Source organism: Nicotiana tabacum, chromosome 17 (assembly GCF_000715075.1).
Source record: "Nicotiana tabacum cultivar K326 chromosome 17, ASM71507v2, whole genome shotgun sequence".
NCBI lineage: Eukaryota > Viridiplantae > Streptophyta > Magnoliopsida > Solanales > Solanaceae > Nicotiana > Nicotiana tabacum.
Window position 1 is genome coordinate 99,067,733 of NC_134096.1, and position 13,494 is coordinate 99,081,226.

Below are 13,494 nucleotides of genomic sequence, written 5' to 3' on the forward strand. Positions count from 1 at the left end.
ACGTGTTTGAAGTTGTTATTGCAACAAAGTATCTTTTGCCACAATAATTTATGTCAATCAAAATCTTGCAGCTAACTGAACATTTTTGCTTCAATTTATAAAATCTGTGGCAGCAGTTAGCTCAATAGCTACAACTAACTATAGTGACAAAATGATATAGCCACGAATTTAAATAGCTACAATAAGTGGTGTAGCTAATTCTAAGCTTTAACTATGAATTTAAAATCACTGTAGCAATTGTAACTTTTTAGCCATGATACACGTGTTTGAACATAATTTTATAGCTAAAAGAATGATGTTGCTTTAAAATGATATAACTACCAACTTTGAGACAAAAAAACTTTCGTAGCAAAGTATAAATTTTATCATGCACTTGCAGTAACTATAAAAATAGTACTAACATAACTAAAGTTTCATAGTTAGATAAATAATTGTAGCAATATTCATGTATATGTGCTTCCCGAAAGATTTCTACATTCATCAAATCAATACAGAACTTGCTTCGATAGTCTATTGATCTAACAAAAAAAATATAAGTTTCTCATAGATTTGGTTGAAACTGGAAAAAAGAGTTTTTGAAGTTTTATTGAAAAATAATTTATGAAAGTTGAAATTGTATTTGGACATGCATTTTATTTAAAAATAATATTAAAGTTTTGTAAGTGGAGAAAAGTTCCACACAAAAATTGGTCAAAACTAGTTTTTGGAACTTTTCCTTCAATTCTTTTTTTCAAAAATTAATTAAATTTCATGAACAGATAATATTTTTAATTTCTTTTTGAAAAAAATTAATTATAATCTATGAAAACGGGAATCTAATATTTAGAATGAAAATAAAATTTTCTGGTGATGCAGGAGTAGAAAAAGAAAGGAAATCACAATAACCAATTGTGCTGACTATGAAGAAGAAAGAAGTGTAAGGACAAGAGAGTGCACCCTTCCCATTTCTCACGCGGAAAGTGTGGAGTTGTCGAATTATTTAGAGCATAAAATAATGGTCGTATACGGTCGAATTAACTGAGCGACAGTTTGGTTGCAAGGGAACACTCTAGGTCAAGTTTTCTCTCTTTTTTATCTCTATTCTCCTCCCCAATCCTATTAAAAAGAATTTCTAATAAGAGACTACATAATGTAGAAAATACTGTTGAATGATGTTATCTCTCCGCTTATTAAGAGCACTCTTCCTAATAATACTTCATAAATAGTGGCGTATCACAATAATTTCATTAACCTTGTAAGTTGTAACTAGATAATCCATCAACATACACCTTATAGAAAAGAACATTTGAACTCATTCAAACTATAATTGTCAACATAACACTATTAAATACTAATTCATATTCAATCAAAATAATTCAGTATATTGCAGTAATTCATAAATTTAGTAAAATAATAAAGAATTAAACATCATCTCTCAAGCAAATAAGTAAAAGTTTTAACATTAACTGAGTATAAACAAACATGCATATAAGACTTCTAAATATTTAGAGTAACAAATCTTCATCATCAGTTTCAGGTTCTGATTCGATGTCTTCAATAATATCATCAGTTAAGGTAACATCAGTGCTGATAACACCAAGATCATTTCTTCTCCAATACATAAAGTCTTCATCTTCCTCAAATGTACAGGATAAATCTTGAGCATCTTGTTGAAATGTTTCTTCATTGACAGTACCATCAGCTAAATAAGCCGAATGACCATTCAAAACAACTGACAAATTGGGATGAAGATTATCCTTAACATAAAAAAAACTTGTTCTGCTTGAGATGGAAGCACAAATGGTTCATTTGTTGCTAACTTTCGGTTAGTATTGACACTAACAAAGTCATACTTATCTATTTTTACTCCTTTTCCTATGTGATCAACATCCCACCAATCACATTGAAATAATACAATTCGTTTACCTTCAAAGTATTGAAGTTCTACTATTTCGGTTATAACACCATAGTAATTTGTATTTTGACCATTCGTTACTCCTCTTACTAAAACACCACTATTTTGCCTCACCCTATTACCTTCGAGTTGTTTAGTATGAAACCGAAAACCATTTATTTCATACCCCTTGAATCTTTGAATTCCATCAAAAGGACCTCTAGCCAAAGAATACAATCCGCAACTTACATGTGAATTTCCTTCCTTGCGCATTTGCATGATCTGTACAAAAATAAATAATTAAATAATCTAATGATACTAAAGCGGGATAGAGAAGATAACAAGAGGGATACTTTTGGCAAAGAACTTCCTAAAACTGGCGGATTTAGTAACAAATACAACACTTAATATTAATAGGATAGTTTGGACTATGTAATGCAATGCCTATACAATTAAAGAAATGAGACTAGAGACAAGCCAACATTAACGAAAAATTGCCAATTTGATTCAGGTTATCATATAAAAACAGTTAGGACTACAAAGATGGGAAGAACAATAAAATTCTTGCAGCAGCACCCACCATACAACCATAAACACTCAAAAGATAAACTAAATTAAATTATAAGTATGACAAATTGAATAAAGAATACAGTGAAAACTTACTCGATGAAAAAACCAATCATCAAAGTTCATGTCACTATTACTCTGCTCGTACTCCCTGTTTAAAAATTAAAATAATAATTGAGAAAAAGCTAACAAAATCAAATTGCTATATACAATACCATAAGAAAGTATACTTTAAAAATGGTTGAACTTCGTCACAATTTCTCAAAACATAAAGATGAACCTGTTTTCGCTCAAGCTCTTCAAGATTTCTAGATGTATCTTTTAACAAAGGGCCACCTTTTTGTTCAAATATTGACAATCCATAGTATGACTCAACATGATTATCTTCATCATTTTTTTCCACTCGATTATACCATTTCTCACTTCCATGTAAATATCTTGAACAAAATATTAGACTTTCTTCAACAATATACCCTTCTGCAATAGATCCTTCAGGTCGACTTCTATTGCGAACATAACATTTCAGTTTCCGCAAGAATCTACATAATATAACAATCAGTTAAACGCTTAGCATGAAAAATTAACAAGCCACATAAAATTAAATCGAAATTATAAAATACAAAAACATACCGCTCTATTGGGTACATCCATCTGTATTGTACAGGTCCAGCAAGCTTAGCCTCTCTTGGAAGATGAATGACCAAGTGCACCATAATATCAAAAAATATTGGCAAAAATATTTTTTCTATTTTGCTCAACGTAATTGGAATTTGAGTTGCAAGTTGATCCAACACACCAACTCTTATAGTTTTTGAACATAACTCTCTGAAGAAAATACTTAATTCGGTAATAGCATTATAGACATGGTTCGGCAGGACTCCGCGGATTGCAAAAGGGAGCAGTTGTTCCAAAAGTATATGAGAGTCATGACTCTTCATTCCATAAATTTTACGATCCTCTAACTTTACACACCGTGATAAATTGGAAGAATATCCATCTGGAACCTTAATAGTTTTCAAGAACTTACATACTTTAGACTTTTCATATGGTGATAAAGTATAGCATGATACTGGATAATACCACTTTCCATCTCTTTGAGTTGGATGCAAATCTTTTCTTATAACCATTTCCTTCAAATCACGACGAGCATTCAAATTATCTTTCGTTTTTCCTTCCATATCTAATAACGTCCCAATAATATTGTCACACACATTTTTTTCAATATGCATGACGTCTATATTGTGGCGTATTAGATTATTTTTCCAATAAGGAAGTTTGAAAAAAATGCTTTTCTTCCTCCAATTATGAATGCCTTTACTTTTTTCCTGTCTTTTTCTCTTTTGGGTCTTACCAAATTTAATGTCTTCCAAGCTATCCAACTGGTTTAAAATATCATCTCCAGAGAGAATTTTTGGAGTAGGTCTTCTTTCTACTTCCCCATTAAAATCACGTTTATTTCCCCGCCACTTATGATTAGGCGATAAAAACCTACGAGCACCCATGTAAGATAACTTACGGCCATACTTTAATCGAGTAGACGGAGTCTCTTTGTTGCATGAAGGGCAAGCCAAAGCTCCCTTTGTGCTCCATCCAGACAAGTAGGCATAGGCTGGAAAATCATTTATAGTCCATAAGAGTGTTGCCCGCATACAGAAGTTCTCCTTTCTCGAAGAATCATATGTATTGACTCCATTATACCACAATTCTTGCAACTCATCCACCAAAGGTTCTAAGTATACATCGATATCATTTCCAGGAGCTTTAGGGCCAGGTATCAACAAAGACAAAAAGAAATATGGTTGCTTCATGCACATCCAAGGGGGTAGGTTATACACAGTAATAATTACTGGCCACGTGCTATGAGAAACACTTAAATTGCCGAAAGGATTTATCCCATCAGATGCTAATCCAAGCCTAACATTACGAGGATCTCTGGCAAAGCCCGAGTTAGATGTATCAAAATGTTTCCATGCACCTGAGTCGTCTGGATGTCTAAGAACCCCATCTTTCAAACGTTAATCATGATGTCATGTCATGTCTGAAGCTATTTTCGATGACGTAAACAACCTTTGCAATCTTGGTTTCAAAGGAAAGTAACGTAAAACTTTTCGAGGAATTTTGCTCCCACTCTTTTCTGTATTAGCCCCATTAGCTTTTTGACCTTCTCTTGATTTCCACCTAGACTCGCCACAAACCAAGCAAGATTCAGCTTTTGCATTATGTTTCCAAAACAGCATACAATCATTTTCGCAAGCATGTATTTTTTCATAACGAAGACCTAAACTTCGAATTACTTTTTTTGCTCCATAGAATGATTCCGGTAAAGTTTCACCAGAAGGAAGTACTCGTTTAATTAACTTCATTATGCAGTCAGTTGCTTTATCACTCAATCCATAAAGGCACTTAATTTGAAACAGCTCCACAATCAGTGACAACTTGGAAAATTTCTCGCAACCAGGATAAAGTTGTTGTGCAGCATCCTCCAGTAATTTGGAAAATTCCGAAGCTGGTTCAGAAGGATCTACCCCACCAGAACAATTCGTGATATCAGGGCCAGTAGCATCATAAATCATTTCAAATATATCATCACCTTGATCTTTTCTTACTTCCTCTTGTCTTACTTCATTATTGTTGGTGGTTTGCTCTTCGGGTGCAAATTCTGCATGAAAAAGCCAACGAGTGTACCCCTTGACTATCCCAAAAATCATTAAATGTTCCTTTATTTCGTCTCTAGTTTTGTGAAAAACATTGTTGCATTTTTTGCAAGGGCAAGGAATTTCACCTTCTGGTTCCGTGTGCTTAAAAGCAAATTGAAGAAAATCTTCAACTCCTTTTAAATACACATCGCTCAATCTATCATTATATCGCATCCAAGTCTTGTCCATTTCAAAATTTCCTACAAAGAAAAATAAAATAAGATCAAGATACTTAAAAAAGAAAGATCAATTAACCACGGTTATACAATTTAGAAGCCAATTTTGCTACATTCAGAAAGCTACAACGTGCAATTTGGAAAATAAATGTAACTGAAGTTATCAGTTACTCACTTATATATCTTGAATTAGGTAGCAACTTTTACACAATATAGAGAATAAATCTAAAGCAAATAAATTTTGGGGCACAAGAAAAAAAAAGTGCCAAGAGAAAAAAAAAAAAAAAGAAACATTCTCCAAATACATAATTTGAAAGCAATCCATAACCAAAGTACTAATTCTTAAAGTAAGATGTTTGTGATAGTGAAAACTGAAAAACTGGAAGGTATTATTCACTGGATGAAAGAATCTATTGCAATTGCTACTAAAATCACCTTAGAATTATCGGGTCGATTTTCGTGTACTTTTTTAGCATTGCAGGGCATATGCCATAGCAACCCAATAAACAAAAATTTATTTTTTGCTCCAACACAATAACAATCAGTATTCAATACTAAATCAATATTCACCACAACAATCATCATTCTAAACAGCTCAAACAGTGAACCTTCAACTAGAAAGAAACAGAGAAAGAGATTCTGGTTTTAAGCGAAAAAGAAGAAGAAACTTCAGAAGACAGAAAAAAATAAACTTACTTTGCCGGTGATATTGCCGGTTGATGCCAGTGGAGATGAAAAATGAGGTTGAGGCTTCGTCTTTGAGAGAAATTTGGAAGAAAAACTAATTTTGAGAGAGGAGGGTTGAGGGATCTTTTGGTACGGTCAATTAGATCAAATAGAATGATGCTAATGGGGATTGTACGTCCTGCTCTAAGGGATGGAACTTTGATATATATATATATATATATATATATATATATCAAAGTTGCATATTATACACTTTGGCCCACAATACTTTATATATGTTAAGATTTAAGAATTTAGAGGTGTTCATACTTGGATTCAACTTAATTTTACATGATCTTTCTTGTAAGTTTCAAATATAATTTAAATAATTAACGCGGTCATCTCTAATTAACTTTTATATCGAATTTAAACAAAACTTCATCAAGAATCACTCAAAATCCATTCTAATCAATTGCTGCGAGAATGGTTATTTTACTCGGATTTGTATATCGAAATAATACCTTTTGGGGTAATTACAGATGTCCATCGTTTAGTTCAATTTTTACGGAATTTTACTTGTAAGTTTCAAATATAATTAAATAATATCATGACCCGAAATTTTCCACTTCGGGACCGTGCTGACACCTAATATTTCACTTGCTATGCAAGCTAACGTTAGAATAATTTAAACTATTTTTAACAATTCATTTTAATTAATTAGTAAAGAAACCAAACAACTGGAGAAACACTATCTCAATTTGTCACGACCCGAAATCTCACTCGTCGTGATGGCGTCTATCTCAATACTAGGCAATCCGACATCATCATGAAAAGGTAGGCATGCTTTCAAGTTCAACCAACTCAGTAAGTAACAATAATAAATAAAAAACTGAAAGTAGTGACGGGCTTCATAGCTAAGTCCAAATACAGTAATTTCCAACATGAAAAGGTAGGCATGCTTCCAAGTTCAACATTTAAAACTCCACAGTAATTTCATATCAAACTTGACTGAAACATAAATAATGTCTTTTAGAGTTTTTTCAAAACAGTGATAATGACAGTAGAAATGCAGCAATAATGGAATCAATGCATCATCTCAGAGTAACAGTCACCCAGTCCTCTCATTCACTCTTTCCTCACAGTCACTCATTCCTCACAATCACTCAGCACTCGACACTCGCACTCGCACTCAGACTCAGTAGGTACCTGCGCTCACCGGGGAAGCTACTTAAACTATTTTTAACAATTCATTTTAATTAATTAGTAAAGAAACCAAACAACTGGAGAAACACTATCTCAATTTGTCACGACCCGAAATCTCACTCGTCGTGATGGCGCCTATCTCAATACTAGGCAATCCGACATCATCATGAAAAGGTAGGCATGCTTTCAAATTTAACCAACTCAGTAAGTAACAATAATAAATAAAAAACTGAAAGTAGTGACGAGCTTCATAGCTAAGTCCAAATACAGTAATTTCCAACATGAAAAGGTATGCATGCTTTTTCAACATTTAAAACTCCACAATAATTTCATATCAAATTTGACTGAAATATAAATAATGTCTTTTAGAGTTTTTTCAAAACAGTGATAATGACAGTTGAAATGCAGCAATAATGGAATCAATGCATCATCTCAGAGTAACAGTCACTCATTCCTCCCATTCAATCTTTCCTCATAGTCACTCATTCCTCACAATCACTCAGCACTCGACACTCGCACTCGCACTCAGTAGGTACCTGCGCTCATCGGGGGTGTGTACAGTAAAAATCGTGACTGAGTACAAAATAGTAATTTAACAGATAATTGAATATGTACACGACCTCCATGGGTCCCAACAATGTCAACACATGGTTTAAACATGATTTGTAGTTCAATTTTCCCAATACGTGAAAAAATGTATGGGTAACAATAATTTATTCAACTACACAGATCCGTGAAATTGACCAAGTTACAATTCCTACGATGTACGCCCATACGCCCGTTACCTAGCATGTGCGTCACCTCAAAACCAATCACATAACACATATATAATTCGGGGTTTCATACCATCATGACCAAATTTAGAACTGTTACTTACCTCAACCCGTGTAATTCTTTATTCCGCTATGTCCTTGCCACGAGAATTGGTATCCGAAAGCCTCAAGTCTAGCCACAATTAATTCGATTCAGTCATTACCAATTATTATAATTAATTCCATAAGGAAATACAAATTGTTTTCTAATAAAATCCAAAATTTAACTAAAAAATCGCTCGTGGGCCCCACGTCTCGGAACCCGACAAAGTTACAAAATATGAACGCCCATCCCACCACGAGTCCAACCATATAAATTTCACCAAATTTCGACATCACCTCGATCCTCAAATCTTCAATTAAAGTCTTTGAAGATTTCTACGATTTTCAACCAAATCTTTACCCATTTGAACTCAAAAATCTTCCCACAAACCTTATTTGTACAACAATATATAAATAATACTCTTACACTCAAGAATTATACTCATAATCAACCATCTTCTATCCAAATCCGAAATTGAAAAACTAGGGTATGAAACATTACCTCTTAGATGAAGAACTTGAGAGATTTCTTGTTGGATTTCAAGGCTTGAGCAAGATTTGATGAACAAGACATTTGAGTTTCTTCCTATCTCTAGAACACTCCCACTTCTCTCTAAAAATATTAGATTTTAGCTCAAAAATAACTTTAATCCCTCTCTACCCAGCCTTGGGGTATTAAATGAGCTCTTACGTGCGTGACCGCGCACCTGGGCAAGTGGCCGCGCATCCGGCCGCACACACAAGGCAGAAACTCCCAAATATGCGCGGCCGCACATCTGGACGTGCATATGATATAGGTCCAGTAAAATGGTCATAACTTTCTGTATACATATCCAAATGACGAACGATTTGATGCGTTGGAAACTAGACTCAATGTTCTTTAATTTGATAGGTTATACACCATATGATCGTCTCTAGTTAATATTTATTAACTCCTATATCGAATTTAAATAAAACTTCTATAAATATCACTCAAGATTTATCCTGACAAATGCTCCGAGAATAGTTATTTTACTCGGACCATTTTTTTTATATCAAAATAATACCTTTTAGCGTAATTAGAGGTGTTCATCATTCTATTCGGCTTAATTTCGCAGGAGCTTAAAAGCTTACTAGTAAATTTCACATATAATTAAAATATATAGGGTGATCATTTCTAATTAATATTGATTAACTAATCTACCAAATTTTAATAAACTTCACTAAGTATTACTCAAGCTTTATCCTGATCAAACGCTTCAAGAATAGTTATGTTAATAAAATATAATTATATTAATAAATTATACAACATATAAATATAATTAGATTATATGGAATAACAATGTGTTTATATTAATAATATTCTTATCTAACTACTTTTGGACTGATATTTACGAGGAGGGAAACATGAATTCACAATTTGAAAAATAAAATATGAGTTACCAAAAGAAACAAGTTCCCTCTAAATTATTTCCCTCTAATTTTTTTGTGCCTAAATCACAGTCTTCTTTTCCTATTAGAGCCAAAACATAAACTAAAAGAGGCAAAAACCCTAAAATACTAAAAGTCTCGAGATTTGGGGAGCAAAGGTACGGCTCTTCCCCTGCATCAAAGGTACGCCTCTTTTCCTTTAACTTTGATTAACTATTATCCACTAACTCTTTTGTTTTTATGGATGAATTACAAGATTTGAGTGTCTTACAAAATAAAATATTCTAGTTTCGTTTATGTTGAGAATTTAATATTCCTTTTTTTTTTGTGTGTGTGGAAGGGAATATTATTATTAATGTGAGAGAAATACTACATGAGTACTAGTGCCGTTTGCGCTATGGTTATCTTTATTTTAAGAAAAACTTATGATCATTATACTAATTTAGTTGTTTCATTCAGTTTATTTTTAATATTAAAAATTATAGTTTGATAAAATTGCATATTGAATTTCTACTTAATTATAAATAGTTGTACATCTTGCTTCAATTAGTGATATGGAAATAGTTTGGGACTTAATGAATAGTAAGCAACCTTTTTTGTGGGTTCGACCGGTTCCATTGCTGAAAATGATTGAAAAAAAGGCTACGTTGTGGAATGGGCACCACAAAAAAAGTACTAAAATATTCTGCACTTGGAGCCAATGTGGTTTGATTCTACACGGAGAGCATTTGTGAAGGGGTTCCCTTCATAAGTAGGCCTTGAGCTTCTACTTAATCTCAAAGAACTACCATTTGCTTTTATACTTATTACACGAAATATATTGATGTCTTACAAATACTTATTTATAATCAGACATGGGTAGAAACGGAATATTCGATTGACTGATGATCATGAGACGGAACCTCCAAAAAGTTCCAAGAAAACATTTGTTACAGAAGATTTAACCACACAACATAGAGAAGAAGTTGTTTATTCGGGTAATTGCAATAAAGCTTTTATAAAATATAGAATTCTTTATCAATTCATTTTCAATTAGACAACATTTTGTGTTTGTTTAATCATCTAGCTAACCTATATTATAAATTTTCTAGGAAACATGAATATGACAAGAGAGTTGGAATTTAGCTTCCATTATGGTGGCCATTTTATATTTTCTCCTTCTAGAAAATATGTAAGTGGGCAGTTGGTGAAAGCAAGTATTGATATTGATTTCATAGCTTTCTTTGATCTGCTGGATGAAATGAAAAAGCTTTGCAACTTCAATATTCTTGAGGGAGATAAATTTGTTTATTTGAGAGGTGATAGAGTTATTAGTGATTGTGATGGGTTATTGGAATATCGTGACGATTCAAATGCTAAGAATATGCTTCTCAGTTATGAGAGGCATAAGGATAAGTCAATTGATATTTATACCCTCAGAAAAAATGATATTTTTGTGAGTTCTTTTCTCGGAGAAAATAGTTCTAGGGAGAACTCGTCTGAACAAGTGAGTGAAACAGTTGTGGAAGAACATGAATCAGCAAATTCAATAGGTATTTTTTTCTTTTATTGATCTTTGTCAATTCTTTCGATATTTTTACATGAAGTATATTTATGTCATCTTTAAATGTAGGTACTAACGTCGTGAAAAGAAAAACCAGAGGGCCTACACGATGCGTGACGATAATCAATTTACAGGAAGGACAAAAATTGATCGTTCAATTTGATGAGGATCATCAAGCTGTTGGCGAGAATGCAACCGATTTTACTTGCTTTTGGGTCAAACAGTTAGAAGCCGAACATGTTGCCCATTAAAAGTAAATGGTTGGAAAGAAATAGAGCAAGACAAGATCGACCATATGTGGGACATTATCTTGGTAAGAAAACTAGTAAATTATTAAAGTTTATAATTTTCTTTAATTTTTGGTGGGTTGACAATCTGAGATACTAAGCAAGTTTGGTTTTAAATCAATAGTTCTAACTTTTATAATGGTATATTTTATTTTTTATAGGAAAAGTTTAATTTTGATGTCTCCAAGGGAAGAAAAGGTGCAATTCTTGGTCATATGAGTGACCTCTACATAGACTATAGGCACAAGTTGAAAAATAAGTATTTTGATTCAAAAGCAACTTATCAACTTCGCTTACGGAATAAGCCTAAACTTCTCATTGTAGATGAATGGAAATATTTGGTCAACCTTTGGAGCGGTGATGATTTTCAGGTATTTTATTTAATCTGTTTGGTCTTTTCAAATTATTATATGTTGTAGAAACTAATATTATTAATTTTTTTTAAAACTTTCGTGCAGAAGAAAAGCACGCAAAACAAGATAAATAGATCGAAATGTTCCTTGCCTCCATATAGTGGGACCAAAACTTATGCAAGACTTAGATATGAAATGGTATAAACAACATGATAATTTTTTAGAATAAAGTTATAAGAATTATATTCACATATCTTATTCAATTAATGAAAATGATTAATATTTTCACAGGAGAAAAAAAATGGAAAAGCTCCATCCCGTGTTGAAGTTTTTTTGGAATCTCGCAAGAGAAAAAAAGGAAAACAAGTTGATGCTTTCCAACAAAATGTCATTGTCATGTCAATGTGTTCTATTTTATCTTTATCTCCTTTTAGAGTATACATTTGCGCTTATGTATGATTAATTTGCATTATTGATTATAGGTTCAATTTGACCAATTAAAAGAGCAGCAAAAAGAAGGAGAAATTTCTTTAAATGATGATGATATCTTTGAAAAAGTATGTGGGGCAGAAAAATATGGATATCTTCGAGCATATGGTCTCGGAAAGAATATCAGTGAATATTTTGGAGGTAGACCAACAAAGATACAACTTATAAACAAGTAGAATTGACCAGAAAAGAAGCAAATGAGCGTGTGGAAGAAGTTAAAAGGGAAGCTAAGAAACAACTCGAAGAAGTTAAAAGGGAAGCTGATGAAAAAATTGAAAAAATCAAGAAAGACACTGATAATAAGTTAGTGGAGATGAAAAAACGATGGGAAATGTTTTTTCAAATAATGCTTGCTGCTTGAAATCGACGGCCAAATGATGCAAATCAGATCGTAAGTAACTTATTATACTACTTACTAATATCTTTTTATGTTATCCTTTCAAAAAATTATTCTTATTAACAAGTAAAGTTTATCTTTTCCAGCGAAAATACTTTGTTGTACTATTTTCTTATATATTTTTTAAAATATTGTTGCAGGTTATGGAGTAGGGATGGAAGTATCAAGATTGAGAGGGAGATGAATAATTATTATTTCTTTTGTAAAAGCGCACTAATATGTTTGAATAACGTAATACTCCACTGTTTTGAATGATATTATTGAACATTTATTATTTTTTTTAACATTGCATTTATTGAATAATTACAATTGAAGGTATATTTCATGCCAAAAAACGATTCTTATCTACGTTATATGAATTATTGTGGCTAACAGTATTTGAGGTAAAATTCTCAATTAGTAGCGATGAATTTTTGAATAGTAGCAAAACATATATACAACTGTCACATAGTATAAACATGGCTATACGTTTTTATTTTCATAGCAAATGAAGAATCTTTTGCAACAATTTTATGCTTTGTGGCAAAAAAGAATGAAATTTTAGCTATGCACTTTTGAATTTGTAGCTAAACATGGCTACGTATTTTTACTTTTCGTAGCTAATAAAGAAAATATTTTGCTATAATAAGATATATTACATCGCTAAAAGTATGAATTTTTAGCTGCAATAAGAAAATATTTGTGGCTAATACTTCAATTCATTGCTATGAATTTTTGATCCGTAGTTGAATACGAGTACTATTGCTACGAAACTAAGCTATAGAAATAGCGACAAAATATAAAGTTACGTGACAAACAAATCAAATCTTTTGCTACAATACAACACTTTGTAGCTACAAAATAAAGATAGCTATACATTTTATTTGTCATGGCAAAAGAATAAAATTATTGCTATAATCTTCTTTTTCGTGGCAAGAATGTATTATCATCACAGCTAGAACACATAAAATTTGCAATAAGTATTAGTCCTTAGCCATGGA

General features: G+C 32.3%; 2 protein-coding genes across 8 annotated transcripts; one reads left to right on the forward strand and one right to left on the reverse strand.

Annotated features, from left to right (window-relative positions):
- Nucleotides 1-1,342: 1,342 nt before the first annotated feature.
- On the reverse strand, nt 1,343-6,183 carry LOC107763084 (uncharacterized). 4 transcript variants are annotated; one of them, XM_075234728.1, is made up of 6 exons: nt 6,009-6,182; nt 5,223-5,336; nt 3,071-5,099; nt 2,671-2,979; nt 2,537-2,591; nt 1,343-2,155 (listed from the first exon to the last, which is right to left on the reverse strand). In XM_075234728.1, the coding sequence occupies exons 3-6, from the start codon at nt 4,252-4,254 to the stop codon at nt 1,703-1,705; spliced, it is 2,001 nt and encodes a 666-aa protein (XP_075090829.1). In that variant the 5' UTR covers nt 4,255-5,099; nt 5,223-5,336; nt 6,009-6,182; the 3' UTR covers nt 1,343-1,702. The 4 variants fall into 4 exon arrangements, with proteins under 4 accessions (XP_075090829.1, XP_075090828.1, XP_016436995.1 ...); XM_075234727.1 differs by having other exon boundaries at nt 3,071-5,132; XM_016581509.2 differs by having other exon boundaries at nt 2,721-2,979; nt 3,071-5,336; nt 6,009-6,183.
- A 4,311-nt stretch (nt 6,184-10,494) lies between these two features.
- On the forward strand, nt 10,495-12,795 carry LOC107763085 (uncharacterized). 4 transcript variants are annotated; one of them, XM_075233782.1, is made up of 7 exons: nt 10,495-10,977; nt 11,058-11,301; nt 11,437-11,473; nt 11,600-11,646; nt 11,734-11,826; nt 11,920-12,508; nt 12,655-12,795. In XM_075233782.1, the coding sequence occupies exons 2-6, from the start codon at nt 11,284-11,286 to the stop codon at nt 12,085-12,087; spliced, it is 363 nt and encodes a 120-aa protein (XP_075089883.1). In that variant the 5' UTR covers nt 10,495-10,977; nt 11,058-11,283; the 3' UTR covers nt 12,088-12,508; nt 12,655-12,795. The 4 variants fall into 4 exon arrangements, with proteins under 4 accessions (XP_075089883.1, XP_075089881.1, XP_075089884.1 ...); XM_075233780.1 differs by having other exon boundaries at nt 11,437-11,646; XM_075233783.1 differs by lacking the exon at nt 11,734-11,826 and having other exon boundaries at nt 12,111-12,508.
- Nucleotides 12,796-13,494: the final 699 nt, after the last annotated feature.